The following is a 21,964-nucleotide window of genomic DNA, read 5'->3' as shown; positions in this document are numbered from 1 at the left end:
TGTTTATTCTTCAGGGTGTTACTGAAGCCTGGTGGAAGGCTGGTTGTGCTGCTACACATTATCCCATATCCTCACCCTGAAAAACCTCCTACTATTGATATTCAGTACCAGTAGTATGCACAAAAACTAAATAAGCCACATAGTTCAGCTTGGCCTCACAGTGTCCTAGCACATAGAAACGTACTTAAAGTTGCTAGCTACCAAATGGTTCATGTTCGTTAAATGTTGATTACGCACCATGTGCATTCATTTGTGTTAACGCCGGTTAAGATATCAAGACAAGAGCACATGTTTGTAGAAAACCTTGATATATTCTCTCTCACTCACTCACTCACTCACTCACAAACACGCATGCACACACACATTCACTCATATTTACATGATACACACCTCTCCCTGTCATTCTTGCCAGCTCCCTGTCTGGTCAGGTGTCCCTGTACCTTCTCAACACATGCAGAGTGGTGCTGAGCCTTAGCAGATAGATGAGCCACACCGCCAGGTCCACTGGTGCCTGAGGGGACTAAACACATTTGAATACACATTTACATGAAGAAACCAACTGCATTGGAATAGTGATAAACAGTCCATCATATTGGTGCCGTACACACAAACAAATACAAAAATACGTCATATGACAATGATGGACAATCACTTTGAAATTGGAACGAATCCAAGGAGCCTGCAATTTGCCACAGACTCTTCCCAGCCCTGACAAACAGCGTCGTGATTGGCATAAAATATATATTTTTAAAGCTATCGGCTGCTAAAGAGAAAATGAACTCCGATAATCAAGGAATCGGTGATTAATCAGAAATCAAGAAATGACATCCCTGAACAAAGGATCCACACAACTGTGTCTGCAACAGCGAGAGGCACATAGTGTTCCTGCTTGAATAATGTAAAAGAGGCCTGTGCCTCCATCTGATTGCAGCGTTTTAAAAAGGCAGAGTGCTCCAAGGCTAGGCCCTTGCTCTCGCTTGCGGAGTTCGCAGACAGCCAGACACGTCTCACTACAGCACATTGCTGATGACAGTCTGGGGATCAATAACAGCATGGTACAAACACTACATCCTATTATTCATTGGTTCATCTTCAGCACATGCTCAGCATATTTCTCCAATCTCCGGGGTCACTCGGGTTGCTTGGATGTTCAAACGGCTTCATCGGTTTTCTTTGTCTTATGCCTCGAAAGCCAGCTGGTTCTTGAGGTGTTTGTGTTGTAACACAGGAGGTATCGCTAGGTAAAAGTAGTCATGACCTGCACACCTGACCCGTGTCTGTATAAGCAGCTAGTCTGCTCCAGTCTCATGGCCTGGCTGTCAGATGTAGGGCCCTGTCTGGGTCGTTAGGCAACTGAGTGTTCATTTGATCCTGGGCACAAGGGGGCCAAAGACGGGAGAGATCAAAGTACCAGCCCCTTAGCCCCAGGGCTCCATAGGCTCTATGATCCAGTGCATAGGAGCTATAGGGTTTTTGTCATGCAGACGTATCGAACCAAGGAGTCAGTCAAATCCTCCAAGAAATGGTTATAGTACTTGGATGCTGGGCTGTGAAGTAAGTAAGCCTCTCTTTCCAACTAAGCCCCCTCGAAACTCGGTCTTAATTTTGAGGGTACCTTTATCACCAATAGTGAGCTTTACATAGCAGGATTAGGCAATCTTATAGATGGCTGGTGAAAGACACTACACCAAAGTCATTCTAAAATGAAATGGCTATTCAAAAAGATAGTTTGTACTTTTTGCAGTGCTATCCGCGTCGAGCACCACCTGGAAAGCGTCGGGGGCCAGGGTGAGGCCTGCGTTGACCAGCATGGGCCGTCTTTTTCTCACCTCCTCCTGAGGCTGACCATTCTTAGCCTTTAACGAAGAGAGAGAGAGAGAGAGAGAGACGAAGAGAGAGAGACAGAGAGAGAGACGAAGAGAGAGAGACAGACAGAGAAATACAGAGAGAAAGACAGAGACTGACACCCATGCTGTTTTCACCTACTATGATCTCTCTTCTCTGCAGGCCGACTCTGATGTCTACTCAAAGCATTTTACCAATTGACTGACCATCTCACAGTTTGACATATCATCACAGTTTGACTTTTCATCACACAGTCGGGCAACAACAAACATGCTTATCAGGAACATCACAAACTATATTTCACCCTACTGCCGGGTTTCATCTTACAGTAGGATAAGTCAGGCCAAGTCTCCCCAGTCTCCCCAGTCCTGCTTTGTATTTAGTGTAAGGGGTCCACAGACCTGCTGGATGAGCATGGCAGCCTGGTCCTCTGTGCTGCTGGGGGTCTGATATAGGGTGCCGCGAAGCTGCAGGAGGTTAAGGGCTGAGGTGAGCCGCTCGTGATGCACCCCCCTCTCGTCCAGCAGCAGGGCCTTCTGAAGGTGAAGCAGAGCGGGCTCCAGCCTCCCCTCTTCCTCCTCGATCACTGCCAGCTCACTGTGGACCTGACAGCGCATCTCCAGCTGCACACTGAGAGAGAACAAAGTTAACACTTTAGATTGGACACACATGCAGGCATGAAAGTGCACAAACACACATAATGGCCTCTGTGTGTGTGTTAGTCACCTGTATGTGTCCTCCAGGACTTGGGCCACTTTGAGGAGCGCTCTCTTGACATTCCTCCTGAGGTTGTGCTGAAGGAGGGGCAGACAGGTGTTCCACTGTGAGGCACACACCGCCTGCATCACTTTGGCATCCCCCTCTCTTACTGCACTCTGCAGCACCTTGTCCAGTCTGCCTATCACCTTCAGCTGGGCCTAAGGGACCAGGCAACAACTACAGCAAGGACTGCCTAATGCATCTACAGATTCTACAAAGTATGGCGCAACACTGTTGCGCAGGACAAGCAAATATATTAAATCGCGCTAACAGTATAATAATTAGATAATACTGTAACATCATGATACTACAACTAGAGGTCGACCGATTAATCGGAATGACCGATTTCAAGTTTTCATAACAATCGGAAATCGGTATTTTTGCACATCGATTTATTTATTTTTATACACCTTTATTTAACTAGGCAAGTCAGTTAAGAACACGTTCTTATTTTCAATGACGGCCTAGGAACGGTGGGTTAACTGCCTTGTTCAGGGGCAGAACGACAGATTTTTACCTTGTCAGCTCGGGGATTCAATCTTGCAACCTTACAGTTAACTAGTCCAACGCTCTAACCACCTGCCTCTCATTGCACTCCACGAGGAGCCTGCCTGTTACGCGAATGCAGTAAGAAGCCAAGGTAAGTTGCTAGCTAGCATTAAACTTATCTCATAAAAAACAATCAATCAATCAATCATAATCACTAGTTAACTACACATGGTTGATGATATTACTAGTTTATCTAGCGTGTCCTGCGTTGCATATAATCGATGCAGTGCGCATTCGCGGAAAAAGGACTGTCGTTGCTCCAACGTCTACCTAACCATAAACATCAATGCCTTTCTTAAAATCAATACACAGAAGTATATATTTTTAAACCTGCATATTTAGCTAAAAGAAATTCAGGTTAGCAGGCAATATTAACCAGGTGAAATTGTGTCACTTCTCTTGCGTTCATTGCACGCAGAGTCAGGGTATATGCGATAATAATAAACGTTTTGTTTTCGAGATGATAGTTTCCGGATTCGACCATATTAATGACCAAAGGCTCGTATTTCTGTGTGTTATTATGTTATAATTAAGTCTATGATTTGATATTTGATAGAGCAGTCCGACTGAGCGATGGTAGGCACCAGCAGTAAGCATTCATTCAAACAGCACTTTCGTGCATTTTGCCAGCAGCTCTTCACTGTGCTTCAAGCATTGCGCTGTTTATGACTTCAAGCCTATCAACTCCCGAGATTAGGCTGGTGTAACCGATGTGGAATGGCTAGCGCGCTATTAGCGTTTCTAACGTCACTCGCTCTGAGACTTGGAGTAGTTGTTCCCCTTGCTCTGCATGGATAACGCTGCTTCGAGGGTGGCTGTTGTCGATGTGTTCCTCGTTCGAGCCCAGGTAGGAGCGAGGAGAGGGACGGAAGCTATACTGTTACACTGGCAATACTAAAGTGCCTATAAGAACATCCAATAGTCAAAGGTATATGGAATACAAATGGTATAGAGAGAAATAGTCCTATAAATACTATATTAACTACAACCTAAAACCTCTTACCTTGGAATATTGAAGTCTCATGTTAAAAGGAACCACCAGCTTCCATATGTTCTCATGTTGTGAGCATGGAACTTAAAGGTTAGCTTTTTTACATGGCACATATTGCACTTTTACTTTCTTCTCCAACACTTTGTTTTTGCATTATTTAAACCAAATTGTACATGTTTCATTATTAATTTGAGGCTAAATAGATTTTTATTTATGTATTATATTAAGTTAAAATAAGTGTTCATTCAGTATTGTTGTAATTGTCATTATCACAAATAAATTTTAAAAATCGTCCGATTAATCGGTATCGGCTTTTTTTGGGCCTCCAATAATCGGTATCGGTGTTGAAAAATCATAAACGGTCAACCTCTAACTACAACACACATTCCCAATGACATCCACAGCTTGGTTTGCAGTAAAAAGAGCGAATGCGTAAAAGGCGCTAGGCTCTTCTGAGCTCAGTTAACACTGTATTGATGTACTGTAATATGTTCTGGGTGGCAAACTGGCACAGTAATGCTGCTAACTCATGCACAGGAGAGGGCACCTCCACATTGGCTTTGGAGTAGTCCTTCATCCCCCCCTCCTGCTTCTTCTGGAGGTCCAGGTCACACTGGACACACTCCATCATGATGCACTGGCCAACACTCTACAAATAGAGAATTTCAAAACATGTAAGGAGCATGGCATTTCTACTGCTAAATTATAGTGAGACCAGCCATGTGTATCCACCGTGTCTCAGAGTAGAGCGCTGATTCAGGATCAGGCCCCCCCATGTCCATAATCGTATTCATTATGATACATTTTTTATAATAATGATCCTTGATCAGCATTATTTCTTTGAGATGCTCTGTGAAAAGGGGCCTTGATGGCTCAAGTTGAATCACAGTATCGAAGTGAGAGTGTAGATGACATTGTACGTCTAACTTTTATCTTTACCCAATACCCATTTCCACCCACACATGTAATGTAGAATTACTGAGTGCATTAGAAATACAACTGATGGTAAAGGGAATATGTGGGCCTCTTCTAGCTAATCAAGTCTCTTGTCGAGACCTCGACTGAGAAATTGGGTCAATTTGCGTGCATGTGTTTGCATAATTGCATCACTCTATATGGAATATAGAGACATGATAATAGAGTTATCTGTGATTGGCCGCCACTCACAGTGACTCCCGCTGTCTTCAGCTCTCTCAGACAGTCCGCTGCCATCTGGTGATGTTTCAACTGCAAAGCCAGAAAGGCTAGCTCCAGGAGGAAGGCAACTCTTTAGAAACAATGTATAAGATTAACATGGTTAGTGAGACAATCATAAGATATTCACAATACTTTGATCATCTGTAAGAGTAAAAACTATTTAGCCATGTAATATTCAGACTGATGCTACTGAGATGTGAAGCCACTGTATTGGTGTTGAAGATAGACTATCAATTCACATGAATTCAACGACAGGTGAATAGAGTCCAACGAAATATGGGCAATTACTAGGCCAATTGTAGTGATGATAGTAAGTATTGCAACAGGAGAGGAGATGTCGACCTGTCAGCTGGAGGGATGGGTGAGGGGCTCTCTGCAAGACAAGGGCTGGAGCCACGCGCTATAACAGGGGATTGGGCTGCAGCAGAATGCATAAGGAGCAGGAAAATCTCCTTAATCCTGGCAGCGTCCTCTTTTCTGGCCTCGCAAACGTCATCAACCTTACTATGGAACGCAGAATGAACACACACATGCACATTAGTGCGCGCAAACACACGCACGCACGCACGCACACACACACACACACGCGCGCGCACACACACACACACACTGAACCCAGGGCATGTTAACCTACTGTTTATAATTCTCATGATGATGGTAGGGTCTGGGTGATGGTATGAGTCATGCTGCCCATGTCTATAGCTCAGCTTGTTAACCGTGAGATAGTCTGACATGTAGAGTACACGCCTGCGGGGAGGGCGCTGGTCTTCCTCTCAGTAGTACCAAAAGCCATACTAACGGGCAATAAATATCAGTGGTCTAATAACCTTGTCACCTCTGAGATGCTCCGGGTCTAGCTGAGAGACAGCATATCACTAACCCAATGACCTAGGTCCAGTGGGTACAGAGGGTCCAAATCAACTTATGCAATTTGATCTTTAAAACCACTAATAAAGAACTGCCCACTCTCAACTCATTAAACCATGGCAAACAAATAAACAGACATACCACAGCAAACAATAACCTTTTAGTCTTTAAAAAGCACAATGTGTATGGCTGCAAAAAATGAGATCAAAGCCTTTTGCTTCTTGCAAAAAACTTTGGGGAAAAATAACAGTGGCTGCAGTATGATTCTTCAGATGGATTTTCAAAGGAAAAGATTATCAATATGCACATCACAACCTAATCCCAAAAGCACTTTCAAAATATTTCGCTTCAACTTGTTAACGGTTATTGTGGTTACTGCTTTACAGTCTCATAAATGAAGATATAGAATACATCCATAGGTGGAAAAGAAACATACTCTGACGCGTAATCTCTTGGGATGTCTTGCCGCAAAAAAACATTGAGCCTACGAAGACGCTCAACGGAGCATGGAAAAGTTAAGTGACAAAGAACTCTTAAGTTGATTAAACAAAATAATATCATGTTAGACAAAGGGGGGAAACACTTACTGTTTGAGCTTCTGCATTTTGTAGATGACTGATAAAACAGGACTTGCTTCAGTTTTTTGGGGGGTTTTAGTGAAGTCAAACAGCTTGTGTCGTACCTAGGAGTAACGTAATTGTATTAGTAGATAAATAGAACGACCCAGTTTAACCCCACATGTAACCATGCTCTACCCAAAGACAGTCAAAACAAGGGAGACGCTAGTTGTGTCTTTCCAGACCCTGACACCACATCCGAAAAGGAGTTCATGACTTTAGTCAGCACATAACAACAACAAAAAAGAGGCTTTACCTGTAGGGAAAATATCTTTGGATACAGGTCAGGGATATGTGACTCTATGAAGTCTGAGGTGGCCTTGGCAAAACTAGAAGCTTCTTTCCCTTTCCCAGCATCCACAAGGCATTCAACAAGGTGTCTGCATGTAGAGACAATGGATACAACAATCACTTTACTCTGCACCTCAATACAAATCGTTGTACTGAAATATATATTTATTTTTTTAAATCTTGATTCATAAATGTTCAGTGTCATAATTGAGGGACATTTGGCATTACTGATTGTTACTGTATGATGAGACAAAGCATGACAGTTAGAGCCACCTACAGCATGAGCTGAGCCCTCCAACTGTAGTCTTGTTCCCCAACCTCCTCCAGTGCCTTGACCACCTGAGTGAGGGTGGGCACCAGGTGCTGGCGTGGCCCGGACCGCAGGAGCGGCCGGACCATCTGGAAGTAGAGCACTGAAGCATTGAACACCAAAAAGTGGTATCTACCCGAAAGTAAAGAGTATGAGAGAAAGAAGAAAACCTGTTGTTGAGATCAATCATTTACACAGCAGAAAAACACTATCTGATCTTTTTAGTGCAGTTATACAGTACATTTTAATTTAGGCCAAGTGTTGACTTTGGGATGAAAATTCCTATAAATTGAAAATGTATGTACACAGTACAGTATAACAGTCTTTCAATGAGTGACTGGAGACTTTAGCCCTATGGTAAATCTCCATTTGGAGTACAGCCATTACTGACTTACAGGCTACGAGGGTGGAATTTATCAACTAAAAAGGATGCAGAGATTACTGCAGTTTTTCTAACATAATTCAAACTAATTTATCCTCCAGGGATGAAGGAGTACTTTAGTCTGGACTGTGTTAAAGTCATTCCCTTTGGTCTTAATTGGGATTGTTCCGGCAGCCCTTCATTGACACATATATTTTACATATTAGATCTGTAATTTAATAAGATCTCTGTGGGCCCTATATGATGACTTAATAATGCACCTCTTACTGTCTGTAGAGCATTTTTGCATAAAGCTCATAACATATCTGTGTACAGTCACAAGGCATATAAGCCAGTAGATAATTACGTTTGATATTCTTATTGCTTTGCTATTTGCTTATGGCTAGCCTTTTCACCCTTAAGGTGAAACAAATATGAATCTTAAGAGCAACTTCATATTTGTATCATATGTTTGCGCACCAAGAGATTAATTATATTGAAAAAAGGCCTACATTTTCACTAAGTCTCCCACTCCTGGATATTTCTGTGCCCCAGCAACAGAGTAAACCTTCATCCCCCATACTTCCCACCTAAGCCTGTCGTCATCCTGTGAATATTTCCCCTCTATGATCTATTTTAACATAGACTGACATGATGCAACTTTGTGCTAGACAATATGAAAGACGGACCACATATCAAATAAATAATTCAACTTTTCTGTCACAAAGAGTGTGGGTACGGCTCACTTTGGTCAACGATGAAGACAGGAAAATGACTCATGTTAGATTGCATACCTTGGTTTGACCTTTGAAATCTCAATAGCCTTCAGAAAATAAATCACAGCCTTTTCAATCTCCTCCTAAGAGTGAAATAATGAGTATGAAAGAGGGGGGTCACAATAACAGACAGGTAGAGGAGGAATAACATAATAAACACTATAGATGTATGTTATATGAGTTATTCATCGTATTTATATCAAGGCTTGGGATCTGGGCCTGGTTGCATAACATATTTTTAAGTTAATTTCCCCCTTAAAGTTGCACAAAACATTTCAAGGTGCATTTCCCCCTTAAATGAAGTGAATAAGTTAAGGGTGCCCATGAGGTAGGTCCCTTACGTGCTTCATTCATTACGGATCTCAATGTAAACACCTTTGTGGAGGTGAATGTTGCTTCCCTTTGCCCTGGTTTCAAAAGGAAAACATTCACCAGCTAAATAGATATCTAGCTAGCTACATAGCTAAACAATGGAAGGTGCACAATCCACGGCTACAAAGCTAGCTGGCTAGCTAGCTACCTACTCTGTAAATTAGCTTTGCTTGCTAGAAAGTCATAGAAACAAGTTGAGAAAATGCGTTATTATTATCATCATCTGAATCAATTTGTTTCTCCTGTCTTGAACGTAGAACTTCTATTTTGCAATCATCCAAAATAAATGTGATCTCTTTCAAGAGACATTCAGTCAGTGAATTAGGTCGTCTCTATGGTAACCAGATACTCTTTCTGCTTTACTACGTGCCTTCAAACTACCGTAAAACCTGTAAAAATAATGCCCTTGCGTAAGGAAATGTTTGAGAGGCTTTATGCAACACCCTTACACAATTCCCTTAGGTAAGGGAAAATTATTTATTAAAGGTAAACCCTGAAGAGAAACACTTTTGTGTAAGGGTGTTGCATAGAGACACACAAACATTTCCTTAAGGGCATAATTTAAGGGGTTTTATGTTTTATGTTTTATGAAACCGGGCCCCTAATTTAAGGGAGAAATTTGCCTTAAAATGTTTTGTGCAACTGACTTAAAGTTAATGAAACTTTTTAGGGAAAAGATGATGGAAAAATAACCTAAGATGTTTTATGATGTTGCACAATGTTCCCTTACCTAAGGGAATTGCTTAAGGGCGTTGCATAGAGCCCCTCAAATATTTCCTTAGTCAAGGGCATATTTAAGGGGTTTTATGGTAGTTTGAAGGCATGTATGGCAGAAAGAGTTTCTGGTTTCCATGGAGACGGCCTGATTTCACGGACTAAACTTCTCTCAAATAGATTGCTTTCATTTTGTTAGCTAGCAAAATAGAACTTCTACAATCAAGACAGGATAACCAAATTGATTCAGACAATAATAAACCACGTTTCTTGTAGTTACTTTTTTCTCAACTTGTTTATATTTCTAGTACCTCAAGCTAGCTTACAGAGTAGCTATAGCGAACTAGCCAGCTACAGTAGCTTTGTAGCCAAGCACCTTCCATTGTTTAGCTAAGTAAGTAGCTGGTTGATGTTTTCCTTTTGCAACCAGAGCAGATGAAAGCAACATTCACCTCAACAAATGCTGTTAACTAGTGGTGGAAAGTGGTGGGAAAAGTACCCAATTGTCATACTTGAGTAAAAGTAAAGAAAAATGACTCAAGTAAAAGTGAAATTCACCCAGTAAAATTCTATTTGAGTAAAAGTCAAAAAGTATTTGGTTTTAAATATACTTAAGTATCAAAAGTAAATGTAAATGATCAAATATACATAAGTATCAAAAGTAAAAATAATTTCAAATATTAAGCAAACCAGATGGCACAATTGTTCTTGTTTTTTAAATTTACGGATAGCCAGGGGCACCCTCCAACACTCGCATCATTTACAAAAAAAAGCATTTGTGTATAGTGAGTCCGCCAGATCAGAGGCAGTAGGGATGACCAGGCATGTTCTCTTGATAAGTGTGTGAATTGGACCATTTTCCTGTCCTGCTAAGCATTCAAAATGTAATGAGTACTTTTGGTGTCAGGGAAACATGTATGGAGTAAAAAAGTGTGCCAGGACCTTCAGTATTTTCCCATAGAACCAGCAGCTTAGCACTGGTTCCTCTGCTCTGACCTCTGCATACTTCCATATGAGGCTCTGGGCCCTCTGGAAATTCACCTTAAAATGTTTTGTGCAACGGACTTAAAGTTAGGGAAACTTTAAGGAAAAGATAAGGGGGATATTAACTTCAGGTGTTTTATGCAACCGGGCCCAGAGCCTCATATGGAAGTATGCCGAGGTCAGAGCAGAGGAACCAGTGCTAAGCTGCTGGTTCTATGGGAAAATAATGACAGTCCTGCTAGAGTCACAAAGGTTGTCTCTGTTCATCCATTATAAAATGTCAAACCAATGGTAATCAGACAAGATACGCTTAGACGATCAAACATCGCTGAACAACCACAAACTAGTAGTCGTGTTTGTCCTCACCACACTCCCAAAGCTCTGTGGAGACTCCAGCTGGCCCTGACAGAGGTACGCTCGGCACAGGAATTGATTGGCTGGGGGTTTCCCTTCAAAGTACATCATTAGGCAGTCTCGGCTGATATCTGCACATCCCAGCTAAAAACACAAAACAGACCCTGAAATATGCTGTTTTCAAACAGTATTCTACTTTTAATCTGTAATTCAACAAGTTGACTGAAATCGGAGTTCGATGTTGATTTATTTCTTTGTATGCATGTGTTTTCCCATTAAACAAAGTTGACTGTGCAATGAAAGCCAGTGTTTCACTGGCTAAAGCTATGTAGACCAGCCATACTCAACAGGCTGACCGCAGTCCAGATCCAGAACAGGGTCAAATTAAATATAAAGTGCATTCAGAAAGTATTCAGACCCCTTTCCACATTTTGTTACGTTACAGCCAGATTCAAAAATGAATTAATAATGACAAAGTGGAGATTGGAAAAACTTCCAGAAGAACAACCATCTCTGCAGCAGTCTGTGGCCAGACAGAAGCCAATCTTCAGTAAAAGGCACATGACAGCCCGCTTGGACTTTGCCAAAAGTCCCCTAAAGGACTCTCAGACGATGAGAAACAAGATTCTCTGGTCTGGTGAAGCCAAGATTGAACTCTTGGCGTCACGTCTGGAGGAAACCTAGTCAGGATCGAGGGAAAGATGAACGGAGCAAAGTACAGAGATCCTTGATGAAAACCTGCTCCAGAGTGCTCAGGACCTCAGACTGGGGGCGAAGGTTCACCTTCGAACAGGACAACAACCCTAAGCACACAGCCAAGACAATGCAGGGGTGGTTTCGGGACAAGTCTCTGAATGTCCTTGAGTGGCTCAGCCAGAGACCGGACCAGAACCCGATCGAACATCTCTGGAGACATGAAAATGGCTGTGCAGCAACGCTCCCCCTCCAACCTGTCAGAGCTTAAGAGGATCTGCAGAGAATAATGGGAGAAACTCCCCAAATACAGGTGTGCCAAGCTCATACCCAAGAAGACTTGATGCTGTAATAGCTGTCAAATGTGCTTCTATAGTACTGAGTAAAGGGTCTGAATACTTGTGTAAATGTCATCGTTTTTTTTCATTTTTATTATAAATTAGCAAAAATATTTTTAAAAATACATTTTGCTTTGTCATTATGGGGTATTGTTTGTAGATTGAGGAGGACAAAAAAACGTTTAATCCATTTTAGAATAAGGCTGTGATGTAACAAAATGTGGAAAAAGTCAAGGGGTCTGAATACTTTCCGAAGGTACTGTAAATATTCAGTTCGGTATATTCAACAATTCTTATGGCACGTGTTTACTCTGGGGAAAAGCATACAATCATGATGAGTCTTTGTTGGGATTTCCCGTAAGTCTTCTGAAAGGGTTCATATGAATAATGCTTAATCTTGTGAAGCATGTAGGCTACATGCCTAAGATTTGCCCCATGTGAGCTCATATTGCTGCCGGCAAGAATTAAGCATTATTCAACCATTCTTTATGGCCCATGGATCTCTGAGCAAAAGACAAATGTGATTCTTACTCACACTGACTTTTTCTGTGCTATCCAACCTGACCCATATATAAACAACATACATCTCAGCTCATCTTAACCACAACATATTTGTCATTAGCCTGAGTCTCTAATTGCTGTAAACAAGGATGGCTCATTAGGAATTAAACAGTATTTTGATGTGTTAACTTTTTATTTACTAAACAACATAGGCTATTCCCTTCTGCATCATATAACACTCTAATGGCTGTTGTTGAGATTACGTAAGAGAGGAATGGGGCTTGGTAGAAGCTAAAGGCACATTAAGATCTGCCAGGCAGGATTAGTTTACAGGCTAGGATGAAAATATACAGATTAAGACAAGAGGATTGTAATATCCCGTAAACATTTGCATAAATGTGGAATAATTAGAAACAATAGGACTAGCAATGCGAGCAAAAATTATTGGAAGTGAATGTTAGCAGTACAGAAATTTCGCCATCGAAGTGGAAAATAAACATAATTGTAGTGAATTTCAGTCAATTACTCAGCAAACTGTGATTCTATTCATTTAAACGTTTTTCAAATTATGTACAGCCACTTCATTACTCAGTCCCTCGGGAGATTCATGAAATGGGTTTCCATGGCCCAGCAGCCGCACACAAGCCTAAGATCACCATGCGCAATGCCAAGCTGGAGTGTAAAGATCGCCGTCATTGGACTCTGGAGCAGTGGAAACAGGTTCTCTGGAGTGATGACTCATGCTTCACCATCTGGCAGTCTACGGACTAATCTGCGTTTGGCGGATGCCAGGAGAACGCCAACTACCTCAATGCATAGTACCAACTATAACATTTTGGTGGAGGAATAATGGTCTGGAGCAGTTTATGGTTCGAGCTAGGCCCCTTAGTTCCAGTGAAGGGAAATCTTAAAACTACAGCATACAATGAAATTCTAGACGATTCTGTGCTTCCAACTTTGTGGCAACAGTTTGGGGAAGGCCATTTTCTATTTCAGAATGACAATGCCCTCGTGCACAAAGCGAGGTCCATACAGAAATGGTTTGTCGAGATTGGTGTGGAAGAACTTGACTGGCCTGCACAGAGCCCTGACCTCAATCCCATCTAACACCTTGGGGTGAATTGGAACGCCGACTGCGAGCCAGGCCTAATCACCCAACATCAGTGCCCGACTTCACTAATGCTTGTGGCTGAATAGAAGCAAGCCCCTGCAGCAATGTTCCAACATCTAGTAGAAAGCCTTCCCAGAAGAGTGGTGACTATTATAGCAACATGGGTGGGACCAACTCCATATTAATGCAGATGACTTTGGAATGATATGTACGACGAGCTGGTGTCCAAATACTTTTGGTCATGTAGTGTATTTCTCACCTGATTTACCTACTCGGTCAGTGTAAGAACACAGTCAGATCAAATAAAATCTGATGTTTTGAACACTTCAATGTCCTATTTCGGGTATACCAGGACTGTACACAGTAAGTGCGATATTCAGAGACTTGACATCTGACAAGTCTCCCTTTGACATCAATGAATGATTCACTTGAAAGTCTGAGTTACGCTCAAAGTCAAGTCGGAATACTGCCCTAAATAATGTGGACATGGTTATTTCTGGACCAACAATACACTCCTGTGAACCAAAGGAAATGGCTAGTAGAGTAGCCTAAATGTAGGGTAGAGAGTAGAGGGATATTGTTATCCACGTTGGCACCAACGGTGTTAGGATGAAACAGTCAGAGGTCACCAAGCGCAACATAGCTTCAGTGTGTAAATCAGCTAGAAAGATGTCGGCATCGAGTAATTGTCTCTGGCACCCTCCCAGTTAGGGGAGTGATGAGCTCTACAGCAGTCTCAAAACTCAATCGCTGGTTGAAAACTGTTTTCTGCACCTCCCAAAAGATAGAATTTGTAGATAATTGGCCCTCTTTCTGGGACTCACCCACAAACAGGACCAAGCCTGGCCTGCTGAGGTGTGATGGACTCCATCCTAGCTGGAGGAGTGCTCTCATCTTCTCTACAAACATTGACAGAGCTCTAACTCCCCTAGCTCCACAATGAGATAGCCAGCCTGCAAGCTTAGTGGAGTCTGCAACTAGCACAGTCAGTGTAGTCAGCTCAGCTATCCCCATTGAGACAGTGTCTGTGCCTCGACCTAGGTTGGGCAAAACGAAACATGGCAGTGTTTGCCTTTGCAATCTCACTGGAATAAAGACCTCCTCCATTCCTGTCATTATTGAAAGAGATTGTGATATCTCACATCTGGCTACTTAATGTTAGATGCCTCACTCCCAAAGCAGTTAACTAATTAACTAATCACTGATCATAATCTTGATGTGATTGGCCTGACTGAAACATGGGTTAAGCCTGATAAATTTAGTGTGTTAAATGAGGCCTCACCTCCTGGTTACACTAGTGACCATATCCACCGCGCATCCTGCAAAAGCGGAGGTGTTGCTAACATTCACGATAGCAAATTTCAATTTACAATTTTCGTCTTTTGAGCTTCTAGTCATGAAATCTATGCAGCCTACTCAATCACTTTTTATAGCTACTGTTTACAGGCCTCCTGGGCCATATACAGCATTCCTCACTGAGTTCCCTGAATTCCTATCGGACCTTGTAGTCATGGCAGATAATATTCACATTTTTGGTGACTTTAATATTCACATGGAAAAGTCCACAGACCCACTCCAAAAGGCTTTCGGAGCGATCATCGACTCAGTGGGTTTTGTTCAACATGTCTCCAGACCTACTCACTGCCACAGTCATACTCTGGACCTAGTTTTGTCCCGTGGAATAAATGTTGTGGATCTTAATGTTTTTCCTCATAATCTTGGACAATCGGACCACCATTTTATTAAATTTGCAATCGCAACAAATTATCTGCTCAGACCCCAACCAAGGATCATCAAAAGCTGTGCTATAAATTCTCAGACAACCCAAAGATTCCAAGATGCCCTTCCAGACTCCCTCCACCTACCCAAGGACGTCAGAGTACAAAAATCAGTTAACCACCTAACTGAGGAACTCAATTTAACCTTGCGTAATACCCTAGAAACTAGCTCCCTGGTATACAGAAAATACCCGAGCTCTGAAGCAAGCTTACAGAAAATTGGAATGGAAATGGTGCTACAGTCTTCCGACTAGCTTGGAAAGACAGTACCGTGATGTATCGAAGAGCCCTCACTGTTGCTCGATCATCTTATTTTTCCAACTTAATTGAGGAAAAAAAAAAATCCAAAATGTATTTTTGATATTGTCGCAAAGTTAACTAAAAAGCAGCATTCCCCAAGAGAGGATGGCTTTCACTTCAGCAGTGAAAAATTCATGAACTTCTTTGACGAAAAGATCATGATCATTAGAAAGCATATTACGGACTCCTCTTTAAATCTGCGTATTCCTCCAAAGCTCAGTTGTTCTGAGTCTGCACAACACTGCCAGGACCTAGGATCAAGGGAGACACTCAACTTTTTTTTTTTTATATATATATCTCTTGCCACATTGATGAAAATAATCATGGCCTCTAAACCTTCAAGCTGCATACTGGACCCTATTCCAACTAAACTACTGAAAGAGCTTGGCCCTCCTATGTTGAACATAATAAACGTCTCTCTATCCACCGGATGTGTACCAAACTCACTAAAAGTGGCAGTAATAAAGCCTCTCTTGAAAAAGCCAAACCTTGACCCAGAAAATATAAAAAACTCATCGGCCTATATCGAATCTCCCATTCCTTTAAAAAAAATGAAAAAGCTGTTGTGCAGCAACTCACTGCCTTCCTGAAAACAAACAATGTATACAAAACGCTTCAGTCTGGTTTCAGACCCCATCATAGCACTGAGACTGCACTTGTGAAGGTGGTAAATTACCTTTTAATGGCGTCAGACCGAGGCTATGCATCTGTCCTCGTGCTCCTAGACCTTAGTGCTGCTTTTGATACCATCGATCACCACATTCTTTTGGAGAGATTGGAAACCCAAATTGGTTTACACGGACAAGTTCTGGCCTGGTTTAGATCTTATCTGTCGGAAAGATATCAGTTTGTCTCTGTGAATGGTTTGTCCTCTGACAAATCAACTGTAAATTTCGGTGTTCCTCAAGGTTCCATTTTAGGACCACTATTGTTTTCACTATATATTTCGAAAATATAATGTTAACTTTCACTGCTATGCGGATGACACACAGCTGTACATTTCAATTCCCTCACCAACTTTAAACATCTGCTATCTGAGCAGCTAACCGATCGCTGCAGCTGTACATAGTCCATCTGTAAACAGCCCACCCAATTTACCGACCTCATCCCCTTACTGTTTTTATTTATTTACTTTTCTGCTCTTTTGCACACCAGTATCTCTACTGCACATGATCATCTGATGATTTATCACCCCAGTGTTAATCTGCTAAATTGTAATTATTCGCTCCTATGGCCTATTTATTGCCTACCTCCTCATGCTTTTTGCACACAATGTATATAGACTCATTTTTTTTTTTCTTACTGTGTTATTGACTTGTTTATTGTTTACTCCATGTGTAACTTTGTGTTATTGTCTGTTCACACTGCTATGCTTTATCTTGGCCAGATCGCAGTTGTAAATGAGAACTTGTTCTCAACTAGCCTACCTGGTTAAATAAAGGTGAAATTAAATTAATTAAATAAAAATGAAACATGGTGAAGCCACAAAATTGCCCTCGCTAGAAGCCTGTGTTTCAGACATAAGAGAGTGGATGGCTGCAAACTTTCTACTTTTAAACTCGGACAAAACAGAGATGCTTGTTCTAGGTCCCAAGAAACAAAGAGATCTTCTGTTGAATCTGACAATTAATCTTGATGGTTGTACGGACCTCAGCGTTACTCTGGACCCCATTCTCTCTTTTGACGAACATATCAAGACTGTTTCAAGTACAGCTTTTTTCCATCTACGTAACATTGCAAAAATCAGAAACTTTCTGTCCAAAAATGATGCAGAAAAATGTATCCATGCTTTTGTTACTTCTAGGTTAGACTACTGCAATGCTCTACTTTCCGGCTACCCGGATAAAGCACTAAATAAACTTCAGTTAGTGCTAAATACGGCTGCTAGAATCCTGACTAGAACCAAAAAATGTGATCATATTACTCCAGTGCTAGCCTCCCTACACTGGCTTCCTGTTAAGGCAAGGGCTGATTTCAAAGTTTTACTGCTAATCTAAAAAGCATTACATGGGCTTACTCCTACCTATCTTTACGATTTGGTCCTGCCGTACATACCTACACGTACGCTACGGTCACAAGACGCAGGCCTCCTAATTGTCATTAGAATTTCTAAGCAAACAGCTGGAGGCAGGGCTTTCTCCTATAGAGCTCCATTTTTATGGAATGGTCTGCCTACCCATGTGAGAGACGCAGACTCGGTCTCAACCTTTAAGTCTTTACTGAAGACTCATCTCTTCAGTGGGTCATATGATTGAGTGTAGTCTGGCCCAGGAGTGTGAAGGTGAACGGAAAGGCTCTGGAGCAATGAACCGCGCTTGCTGTCTCTGCCTGGCCGGTTCCTCTCTCTCCACTGGGATTCTCTGCCTCTAACCCTATTACAGGGGCTGAGTCACTGGCTTACTGGTGCTCTTCCATGCCGTCCCTAGGAGGGGTGCGTCACTTGAGTGGGTTGAGTCACTGACGTAATCTTACTGTCTGGGTTGGCGCCCCCGCTTGGGTTGTGCCGTGGCGGAGATCTTTCTCTCTCTCGGAGGACCTGAGCCCTAGGACCATGCCTCAGGACTACCTGACATGATGACTCCTTGCTGTCCCCAGTCCACCTGGCCGTGCTGCTGCTCCAGTTTCAACTGTTCTGCCTGCGGCTATGGAACCCTGACCTGTTCACAGGAAACGTACTACCTGTCCCAGACCTGCTGTTTTCAACTCTCTAGAGACAGCAGGAGCGGTAGAGATACTCTTCATGATCGGCTATGAAAAGCCAACTGACATTTAATCCTGAGGTGCTGACCTGTTGCACCCTCTACAACCACTGTGATTATTATTATTTGACCATGCTGGTCATTTATGAACATTTGAACATCTTGGCCATGTTCTGTTATAATCTCCCCACGGCACAGCCAGAAGAGGACTGGCCACCCCTCATAGCCTGGTTCCTCTCTAGGTTTCTTCCTAGGTTTTGGCCTTTCTAGGGAGTTTTACCTAGCCATCGTGCTTATACACCTGCATTGCTTGCTGTTTGGGGTTTTAGGCTGGGTTTCTGTACAGAACTTTGAGATATCAGCTGATGTAAGAAGGGCTATATAAATACATTTGATTGATTGGTTGATGTACAGCAATTCAACAGAAAACTGCTGCCGACATCTTTCTCAATGCTATCAGTCTCAAGCACAGACTAAATCCTTGATCAAGTGAGCATATGACAGTTCCATCATTATTATATCGAAAGAGAGCCCTTACAACACGCACTCTATTGAATTTAGATTCCAAGATGTTGCATTTAATGTAACAGGCGTGCGGATCAATTCTATATTCTGCACAGCCAGATAGAGCTTATCCCCCTTTCCAGTGGTTGACAAACTTTTTTTTTTTTAAGGAACTCAGTCCGGCTTTTAACTGACTCTTGAAAGTTAGTAGAATAGTAGAATGCACAAGGTGCAATTTCGAAATTGGGTAGTGCATCATCAGTTTTTGCATCATTGGGTAGTGCATCATCAGTCATTGTTTGCTGTATATGTCATTGTTGAGTATTCAATCTTGTTCAAAGTAAATAGTCTACTTCCTGATCTTAAATAGAAACGTTTTATAGAGAAGCCTACACTTAACTATATCATTTTAATACCAACAACCATGACATGACTGCGCTAAGCACAGAAAGAAAAGTTAGACGCATATGGAATGTGGGATTAGGGACATGATTGCAGTGGCGACCCATCATTCAGGGCAGCTGGGGCTAAACCCCACCTCTTCTGAGACACCTGTTCAGCAAAAAATATATATACAGTACCAGTCAAAAGTTTGGACACACCTACACACTCAAAGGGTTTTCCTTATTTTTACTATTTTCTACAATGTAGAATAATAGTGAAGACATCTAAACTATGAAATAACACATATGGAATCATGTTGTGACCCAAAAAGTGTAAAACAAATCTAAATATATTTATATTTTAGATTCTTCAAAGTAGCAACCCTTTGCCTTGATGACAGCTTTGCACACTCTTGGCATTTTACGTAAACCCTGTTTCTTGTCGGCATCGAAGTAGCAGTCCTTCTACCTAGCATTGAGTATGGTGGCGACACAGTAAAGAGACTCAGGGAATGCCACCAAATCGCTTGTACATGTAGCCTATAGCCTGTTTTAGAGAAATGTCATAATTGAATATTGTAAGAGCTTTCATTGTCTGCTTATATGCCCCTTTATTTATCCTACGGTTTTGACTTGGTGTACAGGGAGAATAGTGTAAGAATGGCCCATTGAAATTACAGATTGCCTCTTATCCGCTCATCATTCCCTTATGCCATAGTTTGTACATCCCAATTGTTTAAGCAAGTCAGCCATATCAACTGAACTGTTTCCGAACTGTTTCGCTGCCAGACAAGGCACCGCGGATAGCCTGGTGGTAGCGGTGGTATGGATTCACTCCATGGTGCTGCAAAGAAAGCTCTGAGGTTGGGACAGCTTTATGTAGGCCCTATTACTTTGTGGGCAACGTTTGTCACCATTATAGTGAAATTCACTAGTGTTGTGTGGTGGCTTTGCTGGCATGCATCTAAAAAACATTGGGGGGTTGCCCCAACAAGACTAACATCACCACTGCATGATTGTAGCGAACACTAGCTAACTAACGTAAACTCACCCCCTTCCGTACTAATGTGCGCAACCACAACATTCAAACAAGGCTACAAAGAAAACTAATGGGACTGTAGCGACTGTGTTGACTTCAAAATCAGGGGTGTGAACTAGGTTTCTATTCAAGCGTTGATCGACATGGTAATGGCTCTATAGTATTGGAGAAAAGTTGAAAAAACGGACCCTCCGTTACATCGGGACATGTCATGTCGTAACGTACAGCACGCATAAAGCAACTATTTCTGTCTTACAATCTCTCTCCACCAGGTGTAGCACTACTCACAGTGACAGGGTAAGGGGGGATACCTAGTCATTTTTTGCATCATCATTGCATGTGATCATCATTCTCAAAGCCGCTGTTTAATTCTAAGATCACTTTAGCATCGCTCTAAAAACCTGATTCAAATTCGACACAAACCTTCAAATAGGTATGTAATGACACATTATATAAACTCTTTATAGTGTTTTATTTACATTTTAGAGGCGATAAGGTGATCAGTTGGACAGATCGAGTGAAAAAAAGCAATTTTCCCACACAACATATCTCGTCTCACTATCACGCATTAGTTTCGCTTCCCCACCCGCCATTTTTAAAAAGACCCGATGGGGCTCATGCCTGCTTGAATTATGCAGAAACGGGCAGTGTTTAGGTCATGTAATTGATTATTGATGGAAAGGGGATAAATTGTGCTTTACAATGGTATTGACATTACAGTTGATCTGGAAGTATTACGTTTTGGGGGCACTAAAATAAGGGCAATTGTATGTACGAGTTTACTTGAGTTTACGTTACCTGGCTTACAATGGTAACAATGCAACATTGTAACAACAATGTAACACTGTAGCTAATAGAATTGTTTGCAACGTTATAGCACATCATAGGCCTACCTGTAGGGCTTGTTCTGCGCACAGAACGTACAACTCCGGGCAGAAGCATCGCGTATCTGACCCCTCTCTGATCATGTCATAGGCTGCATTCAGCGCATCAGTGTCTAAAGACAAAACCAGACGATATGAAACGTGTTCAACAACACTGTCAGTCAACTATTTAGCTAGCTAAGAAACTAGCTAGTAGTGTGTTACCTTTTTGTTGGCGTGCCTTGGTCAAATACTGGCGAATGTGAAGATCCATAATGCTCAGTCTTGACAGGTGGTTGCTGTGCTAGAATTAGGCGGGCCCGGCTAGCTTTAGCAAATAACTAGCTTGCTAGCTAACATAACATTAATTAACCTGGTAAGTTATTTATATGTCACTAGTACTACTTTAATAGATACTACTAGCTAAATACTTAGCCTTACTGACAAGTTTTTGCATCTCCTGTCGCACCACTACTAAGCTTGCTGCTTGTTGTTGTTAGGAAATTGGGAGTGTATCTTAGCAACAAGTAACGGCGGAAGCGACTCTAAGTGATCCGGTTCATTTGGCTCCATTCGTTTCAAAAAGATGGTCATTTGGCTCACAAATCGCTCTTCGTTCAGTAGCGCTTAAAAATGTAGACTACCTAAAACCATGTAAAAATTGCAAATATCTAATGTAAGCCAACAAATTTGACTGCCATCATGTCAGATTGTGACATGTGAGTTCAAATAAAGTTTTACCTCAACAAATAATTAGATGGGCTGCAA

The 21,964-nt window shown here is 41.9% G+C and overlaps 1 protein-coding gene across 9 annotated transcripts in view; it reads right to left on the bottom strand.

The window, feature by feature from the left end:
* Positions 1 to 21,690, bottom strand: part of LOC139570707 (cilia- and flagella-associated protein 46) — a 118,748-nt gene extending 97,058 nt beyond the window's left edge. For 8 of the 9 annotated variants that reach the window (XM_071392829.1, XM_071392832.1, XM_071392836.1 and 5 more), the window contains exons 1-14: positions 21,422 to 21,690; positions 21,227 to 21,330; positions 11,000 to 11,131; positions 8,582 to 8,646; positions 7,394 to 7,558; positions 7,082 to 7,205; positions 6,796 to 6,890; positions 5,684 to 5,845; positions 5,312 to 5,411; positions 4,692 to 4,793; positions 2,572 to 2,762; positions 2,247 to 2,475; positions 1,736 to 1,856; positions 391 to 520 (exon numbers count right to left, since the gene is read on the bottom strand). In XM_071392829.1, the coding sequence (XP_071248930.1) occupies positions 391 to 520; positions 1,736 to 1,856; positions 2,247 to 2,475; positions 2,572 to 2,762; positions 4,692 to 4,793; positions 5,312 to 5,411; positions 5,684 to 5,845; positions 6,796 to 6,890; positions 7,082 to 7,205; positions 7,394 to 7,558; positions 8,582 to 8,646; positions 11,000 to 11,131; positions 21,227 to 21,330; positions 21,422 to 21,470 (1,769 nt within the window). In that variant the 5' untranslated portion in view covers positions 21,471 to 21,690. The remainder of the gene's footprint in view (positions 1 to 390; positions 521 to 1,735; positions 1,857 to 2,246; positions 2,476 to 2,571; positions 2,763 to 4,691; positions 4,794 to 5,311; positions 5,412 to 5,683; positions 5,846 to 6,795; positions 6,891 to 7,081; positions 7,206 to 7,393; positions 7,559 to 8,581; positions 8,647 to 10,999; positions 11,132 to 21,226; positions 21,331 to 21,421) is intronic. The other variant, XM_071392834.1, reaches the window with a different exon arrangement.
* Between the last annotated feature and the right edge of the window lie 274 nt (positions 21,691 to 21,964).

Source organism: Salvelinus alpinus, chromosome 3, assembly GCF_045679555.1.
Source record: "Salvelinus alpinus chromosome 3, SLU_Salpinus.1, whole genome shotgun sequence".
Classification (NCBI taxonomy): Eukaryota; Metazoa; Chordata; class Actinopteri; order Salmoniformes; family Salmonidae; genus Salvelinus; species Salvelinus alpinus.
The sequence above is the reverse complement of the archived record's forward strand: the minus strand, read 5'-3'. Positions and strand labels throughout refer to the sequence as shown.